This window comes from Parasteatoda tepidariorum, chromosome 4 (genome assembly GCF_982258835.1).
Source record: "Parasteatoda tepidariorum strain Cologne lab strain chromosome 4, Ptep-v5.0, whole genome shotgun sequence".
NCBI classification, from domain to species: domain Eukaryota; kingdom Metazoa; phylum Arthropoda; class Arachnida; order Araneae; family Theridiidae; genus Parasteatoda; species Parasteatoda tepidariorum.
In genome coordinates this window covers 80,100,216-80,126,688 of record NC_141758.1, presented here as the reverse complement: position 1 = coordinate 80,126,688, position 26,473 = coordinate 80,100,216, and the positions used below count along the sequence as shown (strand labels likewise).

Genomic DNA, 26,473 nt, shown 5'->3' with positions numbered 1-26,473 from the left:
AAGTGGTCGGAAATCGAATGATACAATTAGCGAAATTAATGTAGTCAATACTTTCTTTCATAGTTTGTAGTATGGTGTTATATATTTTATAAATAATAATGCAGTGAGTAATTCAATACAAAATAGCATAAGTTTGTAGTGATTTATGGCGACTACTTTTAAAGTTAGTTTGGTAAGGAAACGAGGCTCAAACTAAACTAATTTTTCTAATTTGGTTTCATAAAAGAATGTTAAAGGAAAACCTAAAACCACATTCTGCTACCATTATGTTAGAACTTCTGAAATACACACTCTTTTCTTTGCTTCATTTTGTCAAAATAAAAACAGTCCCTTGAATTGTTAGCGAAAAGTTTATAAAAAATTAGACTTAAAAATGTACAAGCAGCTCTCCTGCTTATACGTTTTTACGAGTTATAAAAACAGTTTTTGCTCTTCTTTAGAACAGTTTCGACAAAACTATCTCAACAAAAAGTATCAGAAAAAACAAGCAAACACCAACTTCAACATAAACCATATCCTCTGTGAGATCACTTCCTCAGTGATGTCACACTTTGTTTACAAACATATCAAAACAAAAGTGAATATTTAGGAAGATGTACTCTCCAAAATATACAAACAATGCCAATAATATTCAATTTATAAGAGGTAGAAAATTAATGTCACAACAAATCACTTAATTTTCTTCTATGCCACTGTTTGGTTATTGCTAAAAAGTACAAATTATTTAGCACACATATCAATATGGAAATCATTTTATGCTTATTTACTAATTTGTCAAAAATAATTTCAAAATTTTGCTATGGTAGAATTACAGTCAGGATTTTAAAAACCCAGTAACTTAAAAATATTATCAAAAACCCAATATTTTAACCCTATATATTTTAACTGAAAACCTGAGTATTTTCGCAAAGAGCTTAAACTGAATAATCATCTAATGCAAAAAGTTCTATCGCTTGATTTATTTATTTTAATATTACCATTTATGATGTAAAATATCTTAAGCGGAGAATATGAATTGATTTGAAAAAAAAGGAAAGTTGAAAATGCTTCATGTAATCACCTCAATTAACGAATCAATTCTCTAATTTCCCGAAGTTAACAATATTAACTGACATAATTTGTTTAGCAGAAAGAGCACTAAACAAAGTTAAACTAATTGTTAAATTAAAGCTAAACTAAACTATATCTACTTTGACTTTAAGAACTCTTAGACACTTACAATTCTTATCTTTTTAATTATTCATTTTTAGGTAATATTAATTTCAAAATTGTGTATTTAAGCAAAACTGGAAGATAGCAATATCACAGTCTACGATAGAATAATTGTTATGTTTTGGCAACTTTCGGGTAGCAGTCCCCAAGAAACTAAAAAAAAATTATTTATTTAAAAATCTTTTTGGCCTTTTGGTGATTGTAGCTGGCACAACAGATCAAGATACAGAAATATCCTTGCAAAAAGCAGTTAGGTTACTTTCCCTTTTATGATATGCTGACTAACAAAAAAGAATTGGCTCTGGCTTCATAAAGTGATCTGTAGCAGAATAATCAACAAATCTTGGTAACTCCAGGGCAGAGGTCTACGAGAAACTAAAAAAAAGAACATCACAGAACCAACTGGAAAGGTATAACTCATAACCACACCCTGGCAAACATCTACATGTTTTTTTTTTCTTTTTTTTGCACATTTAAATTCTATTGTAGTCGGCAATCGTAGTTGGTGTGACAGATGACGATATGGAAATATCCCTTTTTTGTAGCTTTTCATCTGCCACAGCCTGATTATTGACAAATATTAATAACTATTTTGGCACAGGACTGGTACGCTAATCCTCTTCTGCTCTTTACTTTTAAAGCATTAACATCAATTTATATAAGAATCAATGTTTTCAAGCAAAACTTTATTCTCAAGAATAATGAAACAATTAATATATTTTACCTCGTCGCCTGATTCTCAAAAGCCATGTTCTTCTTTTATCTAAATTATTTGGAAAACCATGGAATGTTATTTTGCTTCCATCAGTAGGATCGATATTTCCTTTCCGATCACTTCGACTACAGCAATAAGGTACACAACAAAGAACCATTGTTAAAACAAACTTGTTATAAGGCGAATTCTGAGAAAGCTATGAATATGCACCATTTAGTTTAAATGTAAATTTAGATTGGAAACTATTTTAATCAATTACGCTTTGCAGAAATACGCTAACTTCCTACTAATACACGTTGACCTCGATTTTACCTTATATAATGCAATCGGTGTTAAGAAACTATAACAAGCGAACCACGATTTACTTTGAAATCATTTTCCTTAAGTTTTGTCTTTTCATCTAAGCATTCAAGTGGAACCATTTTATCATACAAGATCTTATTTAAAGTAAAAACGTTCTTTAACTGCAAAAATTTATATGACTGACAGAAGGGTTTTAAGTTTTAGTCCATACAACCTGGGATTTCGTTAATATCGGGAACTTCATTAATGAAAATTTATTATTGTTTTTATTTCCAATCTTGTCGAGAATACACTCAACTAATATTCCAATTTTTCGAGTTTAAATAATTCTTTTTTAACGAATTCGTTTGAACAATTTACGAACGACGATTTTTCATAATACTTGGTAAACATCATTGCACAATCATCGTTAAAACCCAGTATTTTTAAGGCTTCCGGCCTATTTCTGTATTCTGTCAATTTGATGTGGCTCAAAAACTTATCTCGGGACTTCCGGGTTAATTTTCCCGATGTATTTCGAAGCTGTTTGGCTCACGTGATCATCGGCCATCGAAATGGGCTAACGGTGGCGTAGAACAGAAGTCTCTACCCATGGCAATATTTCGCATACTCTCACCATTAGCGTGTGGAGTCATAGGAAAATCATTAGTTTCTCTCTTAATTTTAAGCAGATAAAAAAGTTGGAAAACTATTAAAAGTTGAAAACTGTATTGAAAATAGTTCTAAAAGAAAGCATCGTGGAAATTTAAAAAAAATATTTTTGACAATTGAATAGGAAAAACATTAAGGAAGGGAAAATATCGTAGCACATTCCTATACAACTGAGGAGAGGTAAGGGGAGAGGTTCAAGACATGGAACCGGTGTTCTTCCTAGATTGCGTATTCGAGAGTTGCGATCATCACGAATTGTGTTTTGATATTATCTTGTTCTTGCATACGTGTATTTGTTACCCGATCTATTATTTGTGTTTAAAACAAGAATCACTATTTGAAGAACTATCTTTAAAAGAATGAATTTGAAAAAAAAATCGTTATGGATGGTTGGCCGTTTAAAGCTAAGCGCAAATGGCGCTAGGGGTTAAAATACGTCGTAATACTTCCGGGTTGCTACTTCCGACTGATTTGAAAGCCTAAGCATGAAAAACCGCGCCAGCCAATGTTATTATACTAGTAGTTCTTTCCATATATCGCGTTCTTTTAATCTAATTTTCAACGAAATAAACAAATGAATACCGGAATACCTTTTATTACAGACGTTTGAAAAGGGATGGTGTTTTCAATATAATGTAAACAACAATTTCGAGCTCTAACTTGCTCCACTATTGTGAGCCAAATAGCTTCAAAACACATCAAAAACAGTAACCCGGAAGTATAGGCAGTCAAGAGCTTGCCGCGCTTCCTAGTGTTGAAAACAACATCCATATCACCTAGCAAAATAAGCTGTAGGAAGAAGCTGTATACTTTCTAGCAGGAGTAGAGTCGGTCAAAAGATCGAGATTATTGTTGTTTACATTTATATGGATGGTTTGGTTGACCGTGTTATAAGACTTCCGAGTTCCGGAATTCGTTATAAGACTTCCGGGTTACTACTTCCGATCGCTTTTTACGCCTAAACTTAAAAAAGCGTTCCATCCAATGCTCATAGTGTATTAATTGTATTTACAATATAACGCATTCTTTCAATTTAAATTTCAGAGAAACAAACAAATGAATTCGGAAGACTTCGCAAGCATGTTGTGCAGCCTAAAAAGTATTAAACGATGACATTTCACACAAATATAGCCAACTAAAGGATAACACTTAAGACATGACAAACCTTACACTTTATTTATGTTTTGATATTAATTTTCCTAAATTTGTTTTAGGCTCACAACAAGTAAGAATTTGTAAATTACAGGAAACTCTTATAAATAATAAAGTTACTCGTAAATTTAATCACATATTATTACAATAATAAAACTTTCTAGAACATTAAGCCTGTTCACACATCGCCTAGTAAGCGTAACATAAGTAGGGGGAATACACCAGAAGTTTCCAAATTTCTTCCGGCTTTAGGAAGCTTGTCATTGCTTACATTCAATCAACCATCCATAGAAATGTATTAGGATATTTTCCCCTTTTTCAATATTTTTCATATATAATTGTCAAAATATTTTTTTTATAGTTTCCGCGATTCTTTCTTTTAGAACTATCATCATCATCAGTAGCTCGACAGTCCTCGGTGGACCCTGGCTTTCTCAAGAAGACTGCACCAGTCCTTTCTTCTGCGTGCCACGGCTTTCCAGTCTCTGACCTTACCCAGGTAGCAAAAAGATATGATCTAATATTAGAAAGATGCAATATAATACTGCCCTGCTAGAAAACGCAACGCTCTTGAATCCTATCTTCTAATTTTAGAACTAATATTATATAAAATAAAATAGTATTCGATCTAACATTCGAACTTTCAAAATAATCATCTATTTCATTACTTTTGGTACAGCGTCACATTTTTGCGAAAGGTTATCCCATATTATTAATAAATAAACATTTATTTATGAAAGAAAACAATAAATTAAATATTACTTAAAATGTCATTTTTAGCCAATGCAAAGAAAGCGAAAAATAATATTAGTAGTAGTTTGCGAACGATTGAACTCAAAAAACTTTTTCAACTGTTGAATCTTGTCCCCCTTCTTCCTCGTTGGCTTCCTCTGTTCGTTTGTTTACGGCGCCATTGTTAGAACTTAGCTGCTTTCTTTTCAATTACATAAGGTATTTATAATTTAGTAATTATTTGAAAACTTTATACATTTCAATGATAGTTACATGAAACGTTAAAGAAGTATTGTAAGTAATGTTTTTGCTTTAGTTAAAAATCATGTATCAAATAAAGTCAGTTTATATTATGAATTGTGATCATTATTGTTCGCACATAGTAGTTGACTTCTGTGTTAAGTTATTGTTTAGCTATAAATAATAAGTAATGTAATTAGTTCAAAATATGCTTGTAAAAGAACGTTTGCTAAGTAATTCGACTGTAACAAAGTTTTTCTGCAACAGTGGAAAAGATAAAAATAATTGTCTGTAAACAAATTAGCCAAGTTAAAACAATTAGAAAATTAATGATCTGCTACTTTTAGCTCAGTTTAGACCATTACATTCTAGAATGTTTAACGTTCAATACAAACAATATTGTTACCGTATTAAAATTTCATGTCTAAAATATTGTAAAACAAAGAATTAAACATTTTTATTTAAATTTCTTGGGGATATTTCAGTATCGTGATTTGTCCCGCCAAGTGCAATCACCAAATAGATTTTAAACTTGTAACTTTTTTAAACAAAAATATGTATATGTTTGCCTGGGGTTGTACCTTTCGAGTTTGTCCTATTCTGTAATGTTTCTTTTAGTTTAATAAATATTTATTAAATAATTATTATGATAACAATTAGTCTAATAAATAATTATTGTTTAATAAAGTTTTTAAATAAATTTCTATTACATATAATCTGAGACTAAAAATTTAATTAAGCAATAAAAAAATAAGTGTTATGCATACTGACTTTTAAATGTAATGTAAATATATTTGGGGGGAGGGACAATATATATATTACAACTTTGAAATATGTGAATTGTTAAAGAATTCTCCGAAATGGTTTTTTCAACCATAAATTGATGAATTTGAATTCTTATAGTATCTTTTTATATTGATGTACTTATACGAATTTTAAAATAAGCATTTGTTTATTTAATATTTTTCGGCACTCTTTTTGTTGATTTGCCACATAGCGAGTAGTTATTTTCTGATATAATGAAAGAAGTTAAAAGGTTTTGCAATTTGATTTTATTTTTAAATATCTGAGAGTTTACTTGGGAGTGCTTATGAGCTAAATTCTTTTAGTTGATCTCCTTCCCTCTGTGTTATTTTTTGTGTGACACTAACGAAATTTTTTTTACGCTGGTATTTCAATTTCTTAAAATCATTTTCAAATTAAATAATTAAAGTTTCAAATAAATATTCAATGTTAAATAGTTTTAAATGTGTTTTTTTTTTTCATTTCAAAATCTAATTTCTTTTCTTTTTAAATTTCAGTATATATAGCTTTTCATCTTCAAGAAAATCTACTATTTTTAAAATAAGCAATGGACGAAAGTAAGCAATTGTTTATTTCACACTTTTTTTGTTGATAGCTTGCCACATAGTGAGTATTTATTTTCAGGTCTAATAAAAGGGGTTAAAGAGTTTTGTAGTTTGAATTTTTTTTTTTTTTAAACATATGATAGTTTGCTTGAGAGTGTTTATGAGCTAAACTCTTTTGTTAATCTCCTTCCCACTATGTTACTTTTTATAAAAAAGCGACAGAGGGGTTAGGATTCATATTCTTTAATAACAACAAAACAAAAAGTAAACATTAGAATAGCCAAAAACAAAAGAGTAGGCAACGCCATCTATTGGTTCGAAACATAAATTTTCTACATCCAGCCCACTCCAATGCATTGGTTTAACGATGCATTCTATTACAAATAACCATACAAATGTTATACACTTACAAAAAAACAACAACATTTAATGAATATTTCAAACAAAGAATAAACAAAGCAATCAATCACTTTCTAATAAGTAAAGTCTCTCAATGGGTCTATTTACAACACTGTTTTTTAATTGGATTTGGCATGACCTTATTCTACCATCTCTGCCAGGAAAAATATCTTTTATTCGACCTAACTTCCACATTAATCTTTTAACATTATCTTCGCGTACAAGTACAACATCACCAATTTTAAAACTTACAATATTTTTGGGCATTTTATGCATCATGGCAGATCTTAATTCTAGCAAATATTCCTTTTGCCAGCGTTTCCAAAAATGTTCTATCATCATAAGCCTATGTTTCCATCTTTTTGTTAATTCTGCTTTTGAAGACTCTAATTTAGAACTGAAGGATGGTAAAACGGTTAATTGATTACCTATCAAAAAATGCGAAGGACTTAAAGGATCCGGTTCATTAATATCGTTATACATATAAGTTATTGGTCGAGAGTTAATAACAGCTTCAATCTCTGTAAGTACAGTAAGTAATTGCTCAAAAGTTAATAAAGATTTATGTAATATTCGTTTTAATGCAATTTTAACCGATCTTACCAAACGCTCCCAAAAACCACCCCACCATGGAGCACCTTCGACAATAAACTTCCACTCAATTCCTTGTTTTTCTAAGTATTGTAGAAGTTCGTCATTTTTACACAATTTGAATAAATATTTAATTTCACGATCAGCAGCTTTAAAAGTTTAGGCATTATCTGAATAAATTATTTTACAAATGCCCCTGCGTCCAAAAAACCTTCTTAGAGCCTGAATGAAACTTTCAACTTTTAAACTAGACACTAACTCTAAGTGAACCCCACGAGTCACAGCACAAGTAAACAATGCAATGTAACACTTAGAACCATCCCTTAAATAAAGGGGTCCTGCAAAATCGATGCCTGTTATATTAAATGGGGGAGATTTTTCGATTCTATCAACAGGCAGATTACCTGTTACTTGCTTACCAGAAGTAACACTAAATCTTTTACAAATTTTACATCGATATATAACAGATTTCACGAATTGTCTTCCTTTCACTATCCAAAATTTACTTCTTATTAGCAATAAAGTGTCATTCACACCAGCATGCAAAACCCTTTCATGACAATCCTTAATAATTAAAGCAACAAAATAATCATTATTAGGTAATATTATTGGACACTTTTCACTGACATCTAATGAGGAATTAGCTAAACGACTTTTAATTCTCAGAATCTTATTTTCATCAAGTTTGGGATTCAACTGAAATAGTTTAGAATTAGAATTGATTTCTAAATTATTTTTTAAACAATTAATTTCATTCGAATAGTATTTATATTGAACAGTTCTTATCCAATAATTATTTGATTCACTTACTTCAGTACTCGTAATTGTCCCATTTTGTTTTACACAAGACCTTATATTCTTAATGAATCTGAAAATATAGGATATAACATGCAATAATTTACGTAAAGTACTAAAGTTCTCAACTTTGAGCACAGGATCTGGATCAGCACCTGCAATAAAAGAAACAGTCATTATTTCAGTTTGGACATCGTCAGTCAGTGAAAACTGACTATCATCAGTAGCCGGCCATTCATTTCTGGAACAGATAAGCCACGGAGGCCCGTGCCACCATACATCATCCTGCACAAGGGCACTGGCTTCGATTCCTTCTCTCGTCAATTTGTCAGCAGGATTATCAGAGCCAGGACAGTGATTCCATTGACTGGGATCGCTTCTTTGTTGAATTTCGGTGACTCGGTTTGAGACAAAACGTTTCCATTTCCGGGGAGATCCACGAATCCAATGCAAAGTGATAGTTGAATCAGTCCACATAAAGATTCTTGATTCAGGAAATTGGTCACGGATTGATGCAATCATTCTGGTTCCGATAACAGCAGCCATCAATTCCAGTTTAGGAAGAGACAATTGTTTTAATGGAGAAACGCGACTTTTAGCTATCACTAACTGGGATGATCTAGATGTTGAACTGGCAGATATCAAATAAATTGTAGCTCCATAAGCACTTTTGCTTGCATCACAAAAGCAGTGTAATTCATCACCAGATGGATCCGAAACTCTATTTAGCCACCTAGGAACCACAATTTGTTCTAAAAAATGAAGTTGCTTGTACCATTCTTGCCAATTTTTGTCGATTTCAGTAGGTAGAGCATCGTCCCAATCGATTTTCAATAACCAAAGTTTTTGGAACATGATTTTGACTTGGATCATGAATGAGGACAGCCATCCGAAAGGATCGAAAATTCTTGAAGTAGCTTGCAATAAAGTTCGTTTTGTACGAGGGTTAGAAATTATAAAATTAAAAAGGTCTCCAGTTTTAAAATTAAAACAGTCATTCGACAAGTCCCACTTCAATCCAAGAACTTTTACTTCTTCGGTTCCATCAGCCTGAACTTCTGAGCCATATATTTTGTAGTTCAAAATTCTTGAGTTAGATTTCCACTTCACGAGGTTCATGGAGGCCTGCTTAAATATTAGGGTTGCTTCTTCCTGTACTTGCGATGCTTCCTCTACAGAATTCGTTGAATAGACAAGATCATCAACATACATGCAAGAATTTAACAGCTTAGTTGTCATGGGATAAATGTTTTGAAATTTCTTCAAGTGATGACGTATAGTTGCTGCCAATAAAAAGGGGCTTGATGTTGCTCCAAACATCACACGAGTCATTCTGTAAATTTCAAATTTTGTATTGGGAAACTTAGCGTCTTCTGAAATCCATAAAAATCTTAAGGCATCACGATCTTCTGGTGCAATTGAAATTTGTAAAAAAGCCTTTTGAATGTCGGCAATTGCAGCAATTTCACCTTTACGAAAATTCAATAAAACTATCAGTAAATCAGGAACTAAGTTAGGTCCTTGCAATAAACAATCATTCAAAGAATGGTGACCTTTTTCTCTAGATGAAGCATCATAGACTACACGCAGTTTTGTTGTGGAATGATCTTCTCTAATTACAGCCCGATGAGGAACGTAATAAGTTTTCTTTGAGTTAAAAGCATTCTTTTCTGTTTTTTCTATTATTCCTTCCTTCAGTTGTTCATTTATTACGTTTTTATACTGTTCGAAAAAATAAGGACTGGACGTAAATCTCTTGATCAATTTCTTCATTCGGTTTTCAGCATTATGAAAATTATCATGTAAATCAACTATATCATTCTTCCATGGAAGGTTTACTTCATAACGGCCATCTATTATGCGAATAGATTGTTCAAATAAAGAAAGTGCTTTTATATCTTCTTCTTTTTCATCCAAGACCGGTGCTATTCCTAACGATTCTATTTCCCAAAAAGATTTAATATTATTAGATAGCTCTTCATCTAAACATAAATTTGAACTAACAGTCATTGATCGTAAATCAGAACTCATAACGGAACCTTGAATACACCATCCTAATCTAGTCTCTACAGCAACTAATGCTTCGTTAATTCGTTCAATTTTTCCAGTAACAATTTTCCAGTAAACATCACTTCCTAATAGCACTGATATTTCATTTGGATTATACAGTTGGTGAACAGTTGGCACATCATCTGAAAGTTTAATTCCCAAAGAATGCAAAGTTTTAGTTAAGTCATCGCCAGACATTTTAATTTCAGCAGTAGTAATCACGGGATACTCAATAGCTTCAACAATAACAAAGTTATCAGGATTAATTAGATCAACAAGTTTCAATTTCACTTTCCTTCTACGACTATTTACACTCTTACTAGATCCAAATGTATGAATATTAAGATCAATTTCTCCTGTAACAGGCAAATTTAACTTTTTCGATAACTTTTCACTTATAAAAGACGTTTGACTACCTCCGTCAAGCAAACATCTAACTAAACATTCAACCTTGTTCACAGCAACAGCGGTAACAGTTTGTAAAATTACATTTGAATTCTGTTTCACAGAGTTTTGCACAACATGAGATTCATTATTTTTATTTACGAGCATTTCTTTATCATTATTCGAAACGGGACTTTCGTTTTCAGGCTGTTTAATGCAAACAGAATAATGATGCTTTTGTTTACAGTTAAAACAAACAAGATTTCTTTTCATGCAATCCGAAGATATAGATAAATGTCCTTTTTGAAAGCAACTGAAACATCTACCACTTTTCATTAAAATTTGTCTTTTCTTATAAACATCAGCTTCATTACATTTAAATTTATCGTGATTCTTAGAACAAAAAATACATTTCAAATTCAATGTTGATAAAGCAAAGGCGCTTACCTTTGGTTTTCTTTTAATCCAAGATCTTTCTTCTACTTTCGATTCTGGAGTGAATTTAAAATTTTCTTTTCTTGAATTTTTTGAGAGTAGAGCTGATCGTTCACGGCTATCAATTTCGTTTCTAATAAATTTTAACAATTCTTCAACATTCCAAGTAGAATCCTTCGTTCTTTGACGGTTGAAATCCAAAATTATATCTTCAGGAATCAGCTTCATCAATATTGGACAGAGTAGATTTCCATAGGTTTCAGACATCACATTTAAAGACCTTAAACTTCGTATTTCAATTTCAATGCTATCATAAAGTTTTCTCAGCGCATCAACATCGCTAGAAACCTTTACTGCGGTTAAATTTAACAGTTCGTTCATGTGAGCATTAATAATTAAGTCACTTCTTCCATAGCGATCTTGTAAAATATCAATGGCTGCTAGATAATTAGAATCACAAATCGAAAGTCCATTCACAGCTCTTGCAGCAGCTCCGCCAAGATATGACTTTAAATACACGAACTTATCAACAGTTTTCAAAGTCTTATTTTCGTGAATAGTCGATTTAAATTGTTCCCAGAAGTTATTCCATAATTTAACATCACCGTAGAATTTTTCGATATTAATGTTCGGTAATTTTACGTGAACATTTTGAAATTCTTCAGAAATAATCTCGGTTGAAATACTTTCGTTATCGTTCTTACGGTTTTCCATATCCAACTTAGCACTCGACGAAGATAAAATTCTTGAAATTTTCGTTTTTAAAACAATAATCTTATCAGAATATTCTTCCGATTGTTCGTATTCCTTTTCAATTTCGTCAACTTCAATCAAATCTTCAATTTTCAAATCCAGTTCCTTCAATAAAGATTCCTTTTCAATAAGTTTAGCCAATAATTCATCTAAAGTTTCAATGTTCGGAATTTCATTTTTTATTTCATGTTCGATTTCGCCGAACAATCTAGTCGTAGATGCTCTGACCGCACCTCTTTTCTGCTTCCGTTTTGAAAGTTCAGCAGACATTCTCGAATTCAGAATAAATTATCGAATAAAGAACGAAGAAATAATTTCAATATAAAGTTCAAGATCAAATTCAAACGAACCCCTCTTCAGTAATAAATATTTTCAATCAGTAATAAATATTTGCAATCAATTCTTGGGGTTTTCGGCACCATATAAAAAAGCGACAGAGGGGTTAGGATTCATATTCTTTAATAACAACAAAACAAAAAGTAAACATTAGAATAGCCAAAAACAAAAGAGTAGGCAACGCCATCTATTGGTTCGAAACATAAATTTTCTACACTTTTTGCTTTTCGTGTGGCTCTACCAAGATTTTTTGATGCAAGTATTGATACTGCAATTTACTCATTGAATTTCATTGTAAAAGATATTAAAAATTTTTAAAAAAATTTTCAAATTGCATAATTTAACTTTAAAATAAATATTCATTGTTTAAGAATTTTAAATTTGGTTTTTCCATTGTAAATTTAATTTTCCCTTACAATTTCAGATATAGCTCTTCATCTTCAAGAAATTTTAATTAAAATTTCATGTTTGAAATATTGTACAACAATGAATTAAACATTTTTATTTAAATATAGACTGATTTTTATTTGAATGTTTTTGATGCATCATTATATATATTAATTTGTAAATGATTAAAAAATAAACAATAATATGGTCTATTCAAAATGGTGATTATGGTGAATGTAGAGCTTTGATTAAATTGTATTTTTTAAATAAATTCCTATTAGAAATAATCTAATGCTGTAAAAATTTGTTAAACTATAAGAAAAAAGATATTTGACAAATGTTGGGTATGCATACTGACTTTTAAAGAATGCTATGTCAAAATATTTGGGGGAAGGGGCGAACTATATTTAATATATATTTACAACTTTGAAATATGTGAATTGTTAGAGAATTCTCCTTCTATATGATTTTTTCATCCATGAATTGATGATTTTAAATTCTCATAGTATCTTTTTACATTGATGTTCTTTTACATTAATCAAATTTTAAAATAAGCAATGGAAAAAATTAGCAATTGTTTATTTAACACTTTTCGCCACTTTTTTTGTTGGCTTGTCACAAAAGAGTTTTGCAGTTTGAATTTTTTTTCATTGCAACGATAAAGATAAAAATAAATTTTTTGTAAACAAGTTTGCCATGTTTAAATAATTATTAATTAATCAATTACTTTTTAGTTAAAACCATTGCATTTTAGAATGTTTGAAATTTTATTCACAAGTTGAACACTGTTGTTACATTTTTTGAATTTCCTGTTTAATATATTGTAAAATGGTGAGTTAAATATCTTTATTTTCATTTCATGAATTAGACAGATGTTTTTGATATATGATATATGATTAATTATATTAATTTATAAATGATAGCAAATAGTTAAAAAATAAGCAACAATATGGTCTATTCAAAGTATGTTAACGTTAAATGAAGAACAGAGCTTAAAAGGTGTTAAAATTTTTATTTATGAAGTTCTTAAAAAAAATGTGAACATTTCCTATTGGCTCTATGAGCTTATACAATGTACAAAAATATTTTAACAGTTAAGTGTCATTGTACTTAATCTTTAAAAAAAATTAAAAAGTATTGAATTTGATATATTTTTGTATCTGTATATATACTTGAATATTCACTTCAATTGAAAAGAGCTTAAGCGTTTTGACCTATAATTTCTTCTTTTTTAAAAAAATAATAATTAAGAAAAAATAAAATTATTATTTGAAGGCCGTTATAAGTGAAATAATTTTCTATTCTTTCTTGGTGATACTGAGATTTTTTGGTGCAGGTATTGTTACGGAAATCTACCCATTAAATTGTAAACATTTTCAAATAAAATGATTTAAGTTTTAAAGAAATATTCAATGCTTAATAGTTTTAAATTTACTTTAACTAATTTAATGTTTTCAATATAAAGTAATATAGAGGTTTAAGTTTAGTGTTTTCAATGTAAAGTTAACTTTTTTCTCTTATAATTTTAGCTTCGTCTGCTGGATAAACAAGCTTATCTACCAGGAAGGAGCCATTCATTTTTGAGCTTGGGTGCTGTACAGTGCAAATGGAAATTAATTTCTGGTAGAAAACTAGGAGCCATATGTTCAATCCTGACAGAAAACAAAACGACTGGAGGCTCTCTTTAAATCTGCCGGAGCTGAAAGTTTGAAGAAAGGTGCATCCCTGTGCGATTCGTTTGTGTGATATGCAAAGATGCTGCTGACCAATTTATAAAATCTTTCAGTAAAGCAAAGATTTTCAGTTTATTGCTCTGAAATATAGTTCAGTAGCACAAAAACAAAAAATTGAATTGAAGAAAAACTTTAAACTGTATGAAATGACTGTAAAGTTTTGAAATTTTTTTTAATTTAAAAATAATAATAATTAAAATGATAACACATGGTCCTACTGTTGCTTTTAGAAAAAAATTTTATTTTATTTAATTACAAATACGTGTTCTTAACTTATATTTTAACAAAAGAATATTGATAAGCTTATATTAAACAATGATGGTAAGAATGTATTGCTTTTATAGTTTAGTGAAGTTATATTTATATTGTGTTTTGTTTTAAAATAAAATAATTAAGTAGTGAAATGTTTGTCATGATTTGATTTGATTTATTTTTTTATTCTTAACTACTGCATTGTGTAATTTATTCTAGTCATTATACTTATGTTTAAGTATTATGAAAATTCGAGAAATTTTGAAGATATCAGAAGAAATTTTATTTTAACATCATTGTTAAACATTAACTCTAACTTATGAGCAATTATACTACTAGCATTGTATTTATTAACTTCAATTTTGCAGTTCAAATTTGAGATAAGAAGTGTATATAGATTTTTATGATTTTATAGATTTTTGCAAAGATTTAAATTAATGTAATTGTAAAATAATGATAATAGTAAAAATTTCTTAGGCTTAATATTTAAAATTTAGCAGAACATTTATTTACATTATTGTAAAAACAGAAAATTTAAATCAACTTAAAGAAGAATCTTGTTTAAATTTTTATACATAAAATTCTTTGCAAAAGCAACTTTTTTAAATGCATAATATATGTTTTTTTAAGGCTAATTCTTCATAACGCATACTATATAATCAGAGAAAAACGATTTTGATCACTAATACAAAAGGCAACTTTTAAAAGATAATGTAAAAAAATTTATTATTTTTTCGTCTCATTCTTGTATGCAATTATATGTTTGTGCAAATTTAATTTAGATAATATGATATTTACTGACAGTTTTGAAATTAAAATGTTATGTTAATTTTTTGCAAAGATTGTTAGTTTAATAGAACATAACACCTTTAAATAATTATCGAATTGATGAAAATTCCTGAAGTTATTCTAACATTATTAAAAAAAAATATTAGTAATTTTCGTGATATTAGTTGCTTTCCTGGTTTCATTCCCTATAAAAATTTCTACCTTGCGTTTGAGTTTTGTTTTTAGGTGTTTTGCTAAATAAAATTTCAAATACTAAAAGAATAAAGTTACGTAAGTATTTCTCCATTTAGCAATTCCAGTGAAAAAAGAAGGGGAAAAAAATATGTGTAAATTTGTTGAAGTAAGTAATTTGAATATTTTTAAATTTTTTTCTTTATTGTGCCAATTATTACAAGTAATGTCCACTTAAAAATTGAACAATTGTAAGGGGAAAAAATTTTAAGTTTAAATTTCCACTCAGTTCAAATGTAAATATATAACTTTATAATTATATAGTGTGGTTTTTATTATATAATTTCAGAATATAAATAATGAATGATAATTGTGAAACCATTTAAAAAATATATATATTACAAACTAAGAAATTAAACTAAGATTTTAATAAAATAAACCCAGTTTTTTTAAAAAAAAAATTAAGAGTACATTTTAAAATTAAAGACTTGAAAATTATTAATGATATAAAATTTGTCAGAAAACCCATTGTACGAATAAAAGAAAAAAATATCAATAAAAGTTGCAATAAAATATTTCCTAATTTAAATATTCGAAAAAATCAGCTGAACATAAGATATACTTTGGAGTAAGGAGGAGAAAAATGGAAGGTAGCAGAATTCTCTAATATAATTTTATTTAGTATTTCTGTATTGCTAAGTAAATAATGCATGGAATGACATAAAACTACTGTTCTATGTTTTACTGCTTCACAACAATACAGAAAATTAAGTAAAATTGTATCGTCGAATTATTCTACTACCATCCATATTTTCCTCTTGCTTACTCCAAAAAAATAAAAAGCAGAATAATATCAGAAAATACAAAATCTAATATTATATAGCATCAAAACTAACGCAAAAGAATATTATGGCAAACGCTAGATAATATTAGTTTGCATTGAATCTAATATTATAAAAGGCTGAGCAAACAGCGACCTTTTATATCTTTCTAATATTACAAGTTGTGTAATATAACGTTAGATTTTGCCGCTTTTCTGATATTATCTAATGTTATGTGCTACTTGGGTAATTGTGGTAAAGTCCCTTTGGAGGCAGTCCGCCCATCTCAGTCGGGGTCTGCCTCTCTTTCTAACTCCCTTTTAGAACTATGCTCAATGTAATTTTCAGTTACATATTGGCAATTGCAACTCTCGAATATGCTATCTGGGGAGAGACCGGTTTCATGCCTTTGGCTCTTCTCCCTTCCCTCTCCTCCTCTTTTCAGTTGTATAGGAATGTACTACGATATTTTCCCTTTATTTAATATTTTTTCTTTTTATATTTAATAAAAATATTTTTTTAAATTTCTATGAAGCTTTTCTTTAGAACTATTTTTAATGTAGTTTTCAGTTTCATATAAATTTCCAACTTAAAAGATTTTAATCTATATGAAAATCAAGAGAGAAACTAACGTACTCCCTTCCTCTACGACTCTCCACACGCTAATGGGGAAAGCATGCGAAGTGTTGCCATAGGTAGAGAGTTCTGCTCTACGCCACCTACAGCATATTTCGATCGCCAATAGTTTCCTAACTTAAGTTTTAATCCATTTGAAAATCAAGACAGAAACTAACGTACTTCCTTCCCTCATGACTAACGACACGTTAATGGAGAAACATGCGAAGTGTTACCATAGGTACAAAGTTATGCTCTGCACCACCAATTGAAAGCGAATGCTGGCTTTCCAGTAGTTCTCTTTAACTGAAACTAATTTTTTCCTGTTGCAAATATGGATCGGAAAATTAAAACGTCCAAATTTTTTGTATTTGTCGGTAGCGACAAAACAAAATCTTCGTCTTTAAGGGAGCATAAAATATTTTTAATTTATCTATTGAGGAGAAATTTAATGATCATGCAGTCATCTGGAAAGGCGAAATTTCATCACACTATTAAAACAAATTTGGAAATCGACATAGAAGAGAATTTGTTGATGGTAAAATAAGTATATAGCTTACTTTTGTATAGCAAGAATTAGTGTTTCATGTCAGCATTCAGTTGCATTGTTGATATTTCAGTAATTCGCAATTTTTTTTTAAATATTTTCTTTTATTTTCAGATTAACACAGCAAAAATCTATTATAAATTTTTATTGTGTTTTTTGTCCTCTATATATTAAATTTTTTATGTTTAGTTAAACGTTGGCACCACTAACCCGAAGTGAACTTACGAAAAGCTATATTGCGATATTGAAAATCACAGTATTCTTTACATTTTTGTCGAAATAATGATTGTGCTTAGCATATGAAAAATTATGCAGCGTGCATTCAATTCCTAAGTAGAGAAATAATGTTATGAAAAATGTCCATCAATTCCTTTAAATTCTGTAGGGCCTAATTCTTTAACTAAATTATCAATTTTCTCTTATGATGTTCCCATTCGAAAATTTATTCTGATTTCTCCATCGCTTTATTCATATGAGTTTTTTCTTTCAGTTGGATTTTTTCGCAATGGTTCTTAAGGGAGGGATAAACCGATTCTCCATTGAAAAGCTAGGGGATGATTCTACAAAACAAGGGTATGTGTCCAAGATAGAAGAGAATATATATATATATAAACTCAAATATTGAAAACGAATGGGGTTCATATTAAAGAGACTACCTTGGAGGCTAATAATGCAGTATAAAAACATGGGGGGGGGGGAGTATTCAACGATTGACTTGATGAAGAGTGTCGAAACCCCTTGGAGTTGAAAAATATTGCAAGACAAAAAAAAAATGCTATAGAATGTAAACGTAGAATAGCAAATAAATTGTGTGAAATGAAGAAAAAATCTTTTCTAAATAATAAGAGTGAATAGCTTATTGACAATCATAGCAAAAATGAAACCAAATTTATAATGAAACCAAAATGCAGGTAAATGTTTTCCAACCTCATATTTTAAACTGTAGAGGTATGAATGGTGAAATTATTTCAGATTTACCAAGCGTTAGAGAAAGATGGAAAAATTACTTTCATACTTTACTGTCATCAAACAATACAATAAAAGTGAATAATTATGATAACCATAATGCAAACTGTAGAGGAATTCCAGTGCAAACGTTTGACTAAGTGAAACAAATCATTCTAAAGATGAAAAATAACCAAGGTCCAGGAAGAGATCAAATTTGAGAAGATTTTATAAAACATCATAGAGCTAAGTTGTGGCATAAAATTTATGAACTAATGACCCATATCTGGAAACAGCAGGATTGGGACTTAAGAATTATTGTCCCTATTTACAAAAAGAGCGATAAATTAAATTACACAATTTACAGAGGTATCACAGTTCTAAAGGTGACCTACAAAATACTTACCAGCTAATTTACAAGAAACTTCTACAAAAAACAGAATGAATTTTGGGCGATTACCAATGTGGTTTCAGATCAAATTGCTCAACTGTCGACCAGATACACACAGTTAGAAACATTTTTGAGAAGCTTTATGAATAAAATATTGACTTGTTTGCTCTTTTTGCCGATTTTAAACAAGCATTTGATTGGGTGGATACATTCAAAATGATTGAAATTTTAGATGAGCTAAAGTTACCAATCAAATAAGCCAAACTAATCCAAATTTAAAGGAATCTAAAGCTACCATGCTGATCCAAGATGATTTTTTAGAAACTTTCGACATCAATGTGGATGTTCAACAGGGAGATGTATTATCGCCTCTACTTTTTAATTTTATGCAATGTTTATAATAAATGTTCAAAATTGTTATTATCAGAAAGCAATACAAGCTTAGCAGCATTGGTGAAGTGATTGGCAATCGAATTTAAATAAGTTGGATATTTCACACAGGTATGCAGCATGTACGTGCAGCAGCACAGGATAGCTGAGCACTCGTTAAGTATGATGCTAATGAACATTTTACCTTTCTGTTTGTGCCTCAATGCTTCAATTCCGTCCATATATTTCTATACAATATATATATATTTTAGTGAGCTCAACCACTCTTCAAAGTTTGCCCCATGATTTTATATATTTTTATACCCCTGCATATATTTTTGTATTAAAATCATCTATCTTAATTAGTTACTAGATGGAACAATGCAAGATCAACTAAGGCATTACAATTTTAGATTTTGCGAAAAGCCTTCCAGCTTGTGCATAGCTGCAAACTTGTACGGTCATTTAGGAAAAACTTACTTAGTTTTTGCCTCATTTATTATGATGTAAAAATCTTAGTTAAAAAAAAATTAGCTACAAATTATTCTTCATAAAACTTCAGTCTACCGTTACCCCATCAACTAATGGATCTAACATGTCAAGGATGTGTCGCATTGGTTAACAATTTCCTTACCGCTTGTTCTACCGCAATAAACTTCACTTGAAAAACTTATTGTACATATAGGGGCAGCACCTAAAAATACTTGACTGTATATACCAATATACCATGAATAGGTCATTATAGAGTCAATTCTGTGCCTCGGTACAATACAAAATAATCCTGATATTTTCAAGCCCCTTGAAACATTTTAGTAGATTTTCACAAACCATTTCCCTTGGCCATATTTAAATATCATCTCCCAGATAGTCAGCAAGCTTAACAATAACTTCCTTAAAAATTTATTTAATGAGGTTCCCTAGGCATCCCTAACCCCCCAAAAAAGCTAACACCTCAAAATTCATATTTTGCTTCAGCTTAACAGGTGTAATGACAACCCGTTCTTTAGCGCTCATTCTTCTCTTAGTTACAATCCCTTCCATGCTTTTGACTAGTAAGTTTAACAAAGCAAATAAATTTAACTATGTAAACTTATATAATTACATAGTGATACATCTAATGGTATTGGAAATCCCCGCATCTAATGTTTTATGTGGATAAGCTTGATTCTGTCAATAACATTAAAGGTTAATCCATAATATATTTCTAGACATACCTTTACTATCCATGTTAGGATTGTCTTCATCATCATCACTCAAACGTAACATTACTTTTTTCCTATAAAAACAATTTCTTATATATATTCATAATAATATGCATATTAAAGCAAACACAATATGGATTTAAAAAACTATGCAAACAAATTTAAATACCAATTAAAATGGATATTGCGATTTAAAAAAACGTGTATATGCAAAGCATGACCATTTAATTCCCGACCTAATTATTTTAATTTTTTTAACAGTAATAATAACAATATATAATAAACTTCCTTGACCACATCAAATTCTTCTTTTATAAAATCTTTTATTGACTTTATAATTAGCACATACAAAAAATAAATAATTATCAACAGTAAAATGCATAGAATCTCAACTTCGTATTGGTGAAATAGTGTAACAATGAAATAGTGTAAAAATAGTGTAAAACCAGCGGTTTTAACAATACTTAGTTTAAGAAGGGTATCCAATGTAAAACAAAATAAAACGTCAACACCTCGGGAGAATTTAAATTAGTTAAACCAAAGTTGGCAAGTTTTTAACAATTGAATATTTATCTTATTTTAATCATCATGTCCACGGACTGACAAATCCGGGATGGCCAGTTGTGTGGGCAACTAATCGTTTCTACACATGATTCTTCTTATTTTTATTACAAAAAATTTTTTTTTAAAAAAAGTCCCATTGGTGACAAACCATTTTAATAAATTCTTCTATTTATAAATTTTATTTTGTTTAAAAAATATCTGTCCACACATTATTTCTAATCTAAGATCACTTCGTTCCATCGAACATACATTATGCAATGCTAAGAAAGCTATATAGCATTTGCTATGGAAACTTTTATATGTGGTGTGCCTGTTTAAAGGCGTTCAATTCCAATGATGTTTCATTCAAAAAATTCAAGTGACGTTTTGCTTTTACATGTTAACTTTTTAAATCAAATACAGAAAAATATAAATGCAGGAAACTTTCTAATTTATGACCAAATTTTCACATTTTATGACATCCATTTAAAACCTTACACACACTTCGCTATTCCAAATTCTAAGATAACTTGAAACTATTTCTTAAAGTCTAATGTTATATAGTCCTTGCCTTCCCCAAAGCTGCCAAGTTAAGGTGGGAGAAGCTGTATTGCATCCCCATCCCGGTACTTCTTTCTAAGGATGTGAATTTATTGCATGTTCAGTGAAACAGTCCTTCCCCTACACTTTCAAGACATGAGAAACCATTTTTTTTTTTAAAAAAAACCTTTATATTTTTAATACAAATACATTACAACATAAGAAATTTGAACATCGGTTTTTGAACTGTTTACTGAATTTTAACTTTGTGTATAATTCTTTGCAGCTTAAAAGAGTGCTTGAAAGACCATTAAAGATTCCACATTCAAAAAATCTCTTATAATTCACTAAATAAAAAGTCTTTTATTTTGACATATATAACATATTTTGACATACATAATGTTTTGTTTCATTCTAAATCACTACAAATTTTTTTTAATTCAAATATTCTATTTGCATTTAAGTTGCTCAATAAATATTTATTTTTCTATCTTACTCCTAAACATTACTATTAATTTAGTTTAAAATAGATTTTTGCGTCATGGAAAGTGGTAAAAAAAACATTCCTAAAAGATGGGGAAACTGTTATTACAATAAATCTATTTTTGATAAGAAGGAAGTTTTTTTAGAAATTAAAATTTTTATTAAAAAGGTCTATTTCGAATTGTAGTCACTTTTTGATGTGTTAAATTTGCAACATTTCCATCATTTCTGATTTCGTAACAATTACGATAATTTCTTTGGAGGATATTTATTGTTTTTCAGCTATTTTCAGATGTTTATTATTTTCTTTTCAAATTCTAATTTTTTAAATGGAACGTTAATATGATACATGAATTTGATTATAACTTTCTAGCATGACAACATGTGTGTATGATTCGGATTAATTCCATAATTTTTTTCCTTCTTTTGAAGCTATTAATCGTTTTCTTTTTTTGCCCATTTACACATGCTTTCTGAATTTTGATGTTCTTAATGCAGTGTTAATTTTTGGTAATCAATTTTTGATTTAAGTTATCAGTTTTTGAAATACTGAATTGGTGACAATTTCATATTAAAAATACATGTCATTTTCTGATAGTTTTAGGAGTCTTTTTTATTGTTTTTTTTTTCTTTCAAAAAATACGATTTTCTAAATATGATGTTACGCAAATATGCGAAATTAAATAATAATTTTTAAACAAGCCCAATTTGATGATTTCATGATAAATCTCAGCTAATTTACAATTGTTTTTTCTGAAACTATCTGGGTTTTTTTTTTTAATTTTGATGTTTTTAATACAATGTTATTACAACAGACAAATTTTGAATTTGACTCAAAACTTTTTGATGTGCTACACTCACAACAATTTTATCGCAAATCCACACGATTTTTCTGATTTTTTTGCTCTGATAATTTATCATTTTCAACCATTTCTATGTGAGTTCTTTTTTTTCTCTAACTTATGTTAATACTATATGCAAATTTTTAAGTTGAGATATCCCTTTTTAATAAACTTGGTTCTCAAGGATGTCATCATATACTCACGTCATTTTCCGATCGTTTCTTTGACAGTTATTTATCGTTTTTTGGCCATTTACGCAGAATTTTTTGAATTCCAATACTATCAATACCATGTTAATACAAGACGCAAATTTCGAATTTGATATGTCACTGCTAGAATGTCATAAGTTTGTCTAAAAAATTCTAACTATTTCTCGACTATCAGGATTTTTATGACTGATAGACACCCTGTAAGAATAAGCCCAGATACATGAAAGTACGATCATCAAATGAAAAGTTATTTAAGGTGCTCCATTTTTTGTGCACTTCACATAAACGTTAACAAAAAATATTAAGAATCACAAAAATTTCACTAGTTAAGATAAGACTATTATTGGCAACCAGTTTAATTTTACTGAAGCAAAAAAACGTAACATAAAAGAATTAAAATCAATATTCTGATTGATAGCAATAAGCAACTCATAGTTACATCTCTGTTACATAAATGTTATAGTTATATTAAAATAGGCCAAATAATAATGGCTTTTAAGTATAAATTGCGCAATATTTTTTGAAAGAGCAGTTAATAATTTCAATTATTTATTATTTTTAACATGACATATAATATTAATTATTATTAGTAATTATAATGGAAGTGTTGCGCATGAATAAAATGTAACTTGGCTTTTTATAAAATGCCCCAAAGGACATAAAAAAAATTTGCCACAGGTTTTTGACAGTTTATAGCACTTTTAGATGCCTGTCAAAAATCAGTTTTTGATCAGTCTTTAAAACAATTCTAAGGGGATGAGATCATTAAAAATACTGCATTTTTAACATTTTTCTGTACCTATATATTAACTTACATTCTATGAGCTGTCAATTAGAAACTCGATGTACTCACCCAATCAAATTCTGATACCGTTGTTCCGTTTCCGATACTTTTGAAACTGGGAGATACAGGCTAGGTACAGCAGTTTTCTCAAGATTTGGTCTCTTAGTAGGAACATCTAAAATACAAAAGAAAATGTTAATAGAAACAAATGTATGTAGCTATACTATATTTTGAAAAAAAACATGCAAATCAACAATCTTAGAATGATTTTAAATAATAACATATATTAACGCTTACCAATGAACTGAATAATATTGCAGACTTTTCAAGTCTTTTAGATTCAAATTACAGAAATGGATTTATAAACAATTTTAATACTTAAGGACAGGATTTGTGATTCAATTTAATTGATTTAAGTTCGATTTTTTTTCTTCTTTTAAATACTACAAACTAAAAACTATTTAGAAAGTTAGAAACACAAATCAAGCAAAAAGAGAAGAATTTCTAAAGATGCTAACATACATTTCTTTAGAAATTCTTCATTTTTTTTTCTTTGCTTGATTTGTGTTTCTAAATTGTTAAAATTAAGACAAATTTTGTTTCAGCTGCTTTTAGCGCTTTTCCATTTTGACTTATTTTAAATGTTAATGTTTTTTAATTTGTTTAATTCGGTTTCATTCTGTGATTGAAATGAAAAACTATTGAATAACATGCAAATACATGATTCAAATTTAACATTTTAAACAAAATTTTTAAAAACAATTATGGTTAATTAAATTGTGTTGCTCAATACTCTTACTAGGGAATTTAAAAAAAAAAAAAAAAAAAAGAAAGAAAGAAACCAACATTTAGGACCAACATGATTTAAAATGGTTCAATGCAAACGAAATTCATATTTCCCAAGATACCTCACAAAAAGATACACCAGAATACTACAAATAAGTCAATACTGTATAGAATTATATTTAACTAAGAAATATTCAATGCATAAATAAAGTCAGGGTCAGAATGACCATAGATATGACCAGGGTTTGAAATAAGTGGTCATAAGTTATAATTTGCATTTAAATATTTTAATTTATTTCTTGACGCATGCCTCTGTTTCCAAACACTTCTAATGCTCTTGATCCTGAAATCGGTATTTCTCATTTCTTTCATCCGAAGAAGAGTCACAATGTGATTCCTTTTCGAATGTTTTAAAAATCATATGCCGTGATTTGTCTTCTTACAACTTAAAAAATTCTCATTAAGGTGACTTAAGATTCTCTTATTGTGATTTGTATATCTGCTATTTGAAACCACACATCCCGATTGCTATTCACGAAATGAAAGCAAAGTTAGCTGAGCTGACTAATATTGAAATAGATTCATCGATTTCCAAGCAAAGCTAGCGGAATTCTTTCTCATATGATTGATATAGCGATGTAACGAATATCTGGCTAGTTGGCACAAAATAGATAAAAGTGTGAATTAAAGGGAAATATTAGTTTAGTCTACATTAATGTCGGAGGATACTGGATTTCAGGCTCAATATCAGGCCCAATATGTAGTATCCGACCAGAGTAAGATCTGTTGGATTGCTAGTTTGATGCACTTGATAAAATTGCTGAGAAGAAAAGGAACAAGCAATACCCACTGTACAATCAGCAAACATGAAACTTCCTTCTGAAGAATTCAGAAAACTAAAATACACTGACATTTTCCTATTATCTTGGTATTTTTGCTATCAAAAGATATTGATGAAAATGTTCTTGATGCTGAAACGTTGACCCTTCCCAGATTGTTTGTGTGTAGATAAATTAGACATCCAAAATTTTAAAATATAATCATAATTAATTTAATAAGACCTATTATATAGACTCTATCATCGAAATTCTAGGGTATTTCATTTTATTTGGCTAACAAAACTATTTGATAAAATGGAACACTGACTATTCAATTAAATTTATATATTAGGTTCTTAGATAATTTAATTTAATTTTCTCTATTAATAATAATAAAAAAATAAGTTCAAAATTTTTAGCTTTTTTAATGATTTTCAACACTTTAAGTTACATTCTGAATTACAGAGTCATAAAAACTAAGAGGGGCCAAATTGGCCCCATCCGTCATTCTAATATTAAACAAAACTTAAATCTACATACTGGGTAAAACAAAATCTGAATTCTTGAAATGTTTACTGCATACAATCATTCTTTCAGTAACGAATTTCCCGATTCTTAAGAGACGGATCCATTGCAATCGCCGCAATTCGTCTTTAGGAAATCTATGAAAACTTAGTTGAGGGTTGTTTTTAGCCCTAGAATTGCACTGTGGTACACAACAATAACTCCGATCACCCTTTGTACACCTTTTTCTAATTATTCTTCGTTCCATTTCAATTGTCAAGAAACACAAACTACTTTCATTACAATCGCACCTGAGATGGTGGTGACTGACTGGCATTTTTGAAGCCTTTGCTGTTCGTTGCTTATAGCTCTCTTATCAATTTACGATCAAAACGCACGACAGATAACGCAGCCTGTGGATGGTTGACCGAGCAAAAAGCAGATGGCGCTAGGGATTAAAATTCACCGCATGACTTCCGGGTTATTACTTCCGATTTATTTTTACGCCTAAACTTGAAAAAGCGCACCATCCAATATTATTATAGAGATAGTGTTTATAATATAAAGCCGCAGGTACAATGATATTATCTAACATTAGAAAGATGCAATATTCACCTTATCTGTAGGTGGGGCTTATTTTCGCTTG

The 26,473-nt window shown here is 29.5% G+C and overlaps 1 protein-coding gene and 1 long non-coding RNA gene across 2 annotated transcripts in view; one reads left to right on the top strand and one right to left on the bottom strand.

Moving 5' to 3' along the window:
- Nucleotides 1-26,179, bottom strand: part of LOC107453719 (uncharacterized) — a 36,849-nt gene extending 10,670 nt beyond the window's left edge. Inside the window, exons 1-3 of the mRNA XM_016070644.4 lie at nt 25,864-26,179; nt 23,789-23,894; nt 20,331-20,392 (exon numbers count right to left, since the gene is read on the bottom strand). Of these exons, the coding sequence (XP_015926130.3) occupies nt 20,331-20,392; nt 23,789-23,894; nt 25,864-26,164 (469 nt within the window). The 5' untranslated portion in view covers nt 26,165-26,179. The remainder of the gene's footprint in view (nt 1-20,330; nt 20,393-23,788; nt 23,895-25,863) is intronic.
- Nucleotides 4,844-14,284, top strand: LOC147811825 (uncharacterized). The gene is made up of 3 exons (XR_015433148.1): nt 4,844-4,984; nt 6,307-6,366; nt 14,013-14,284. It is a non-coding gene; the product is annotated as an uncharacterized LOC147811825 (long non-coding RNA).
- Nucleotides 26,180-26,473: the final 294 nt, after the last annotated feature.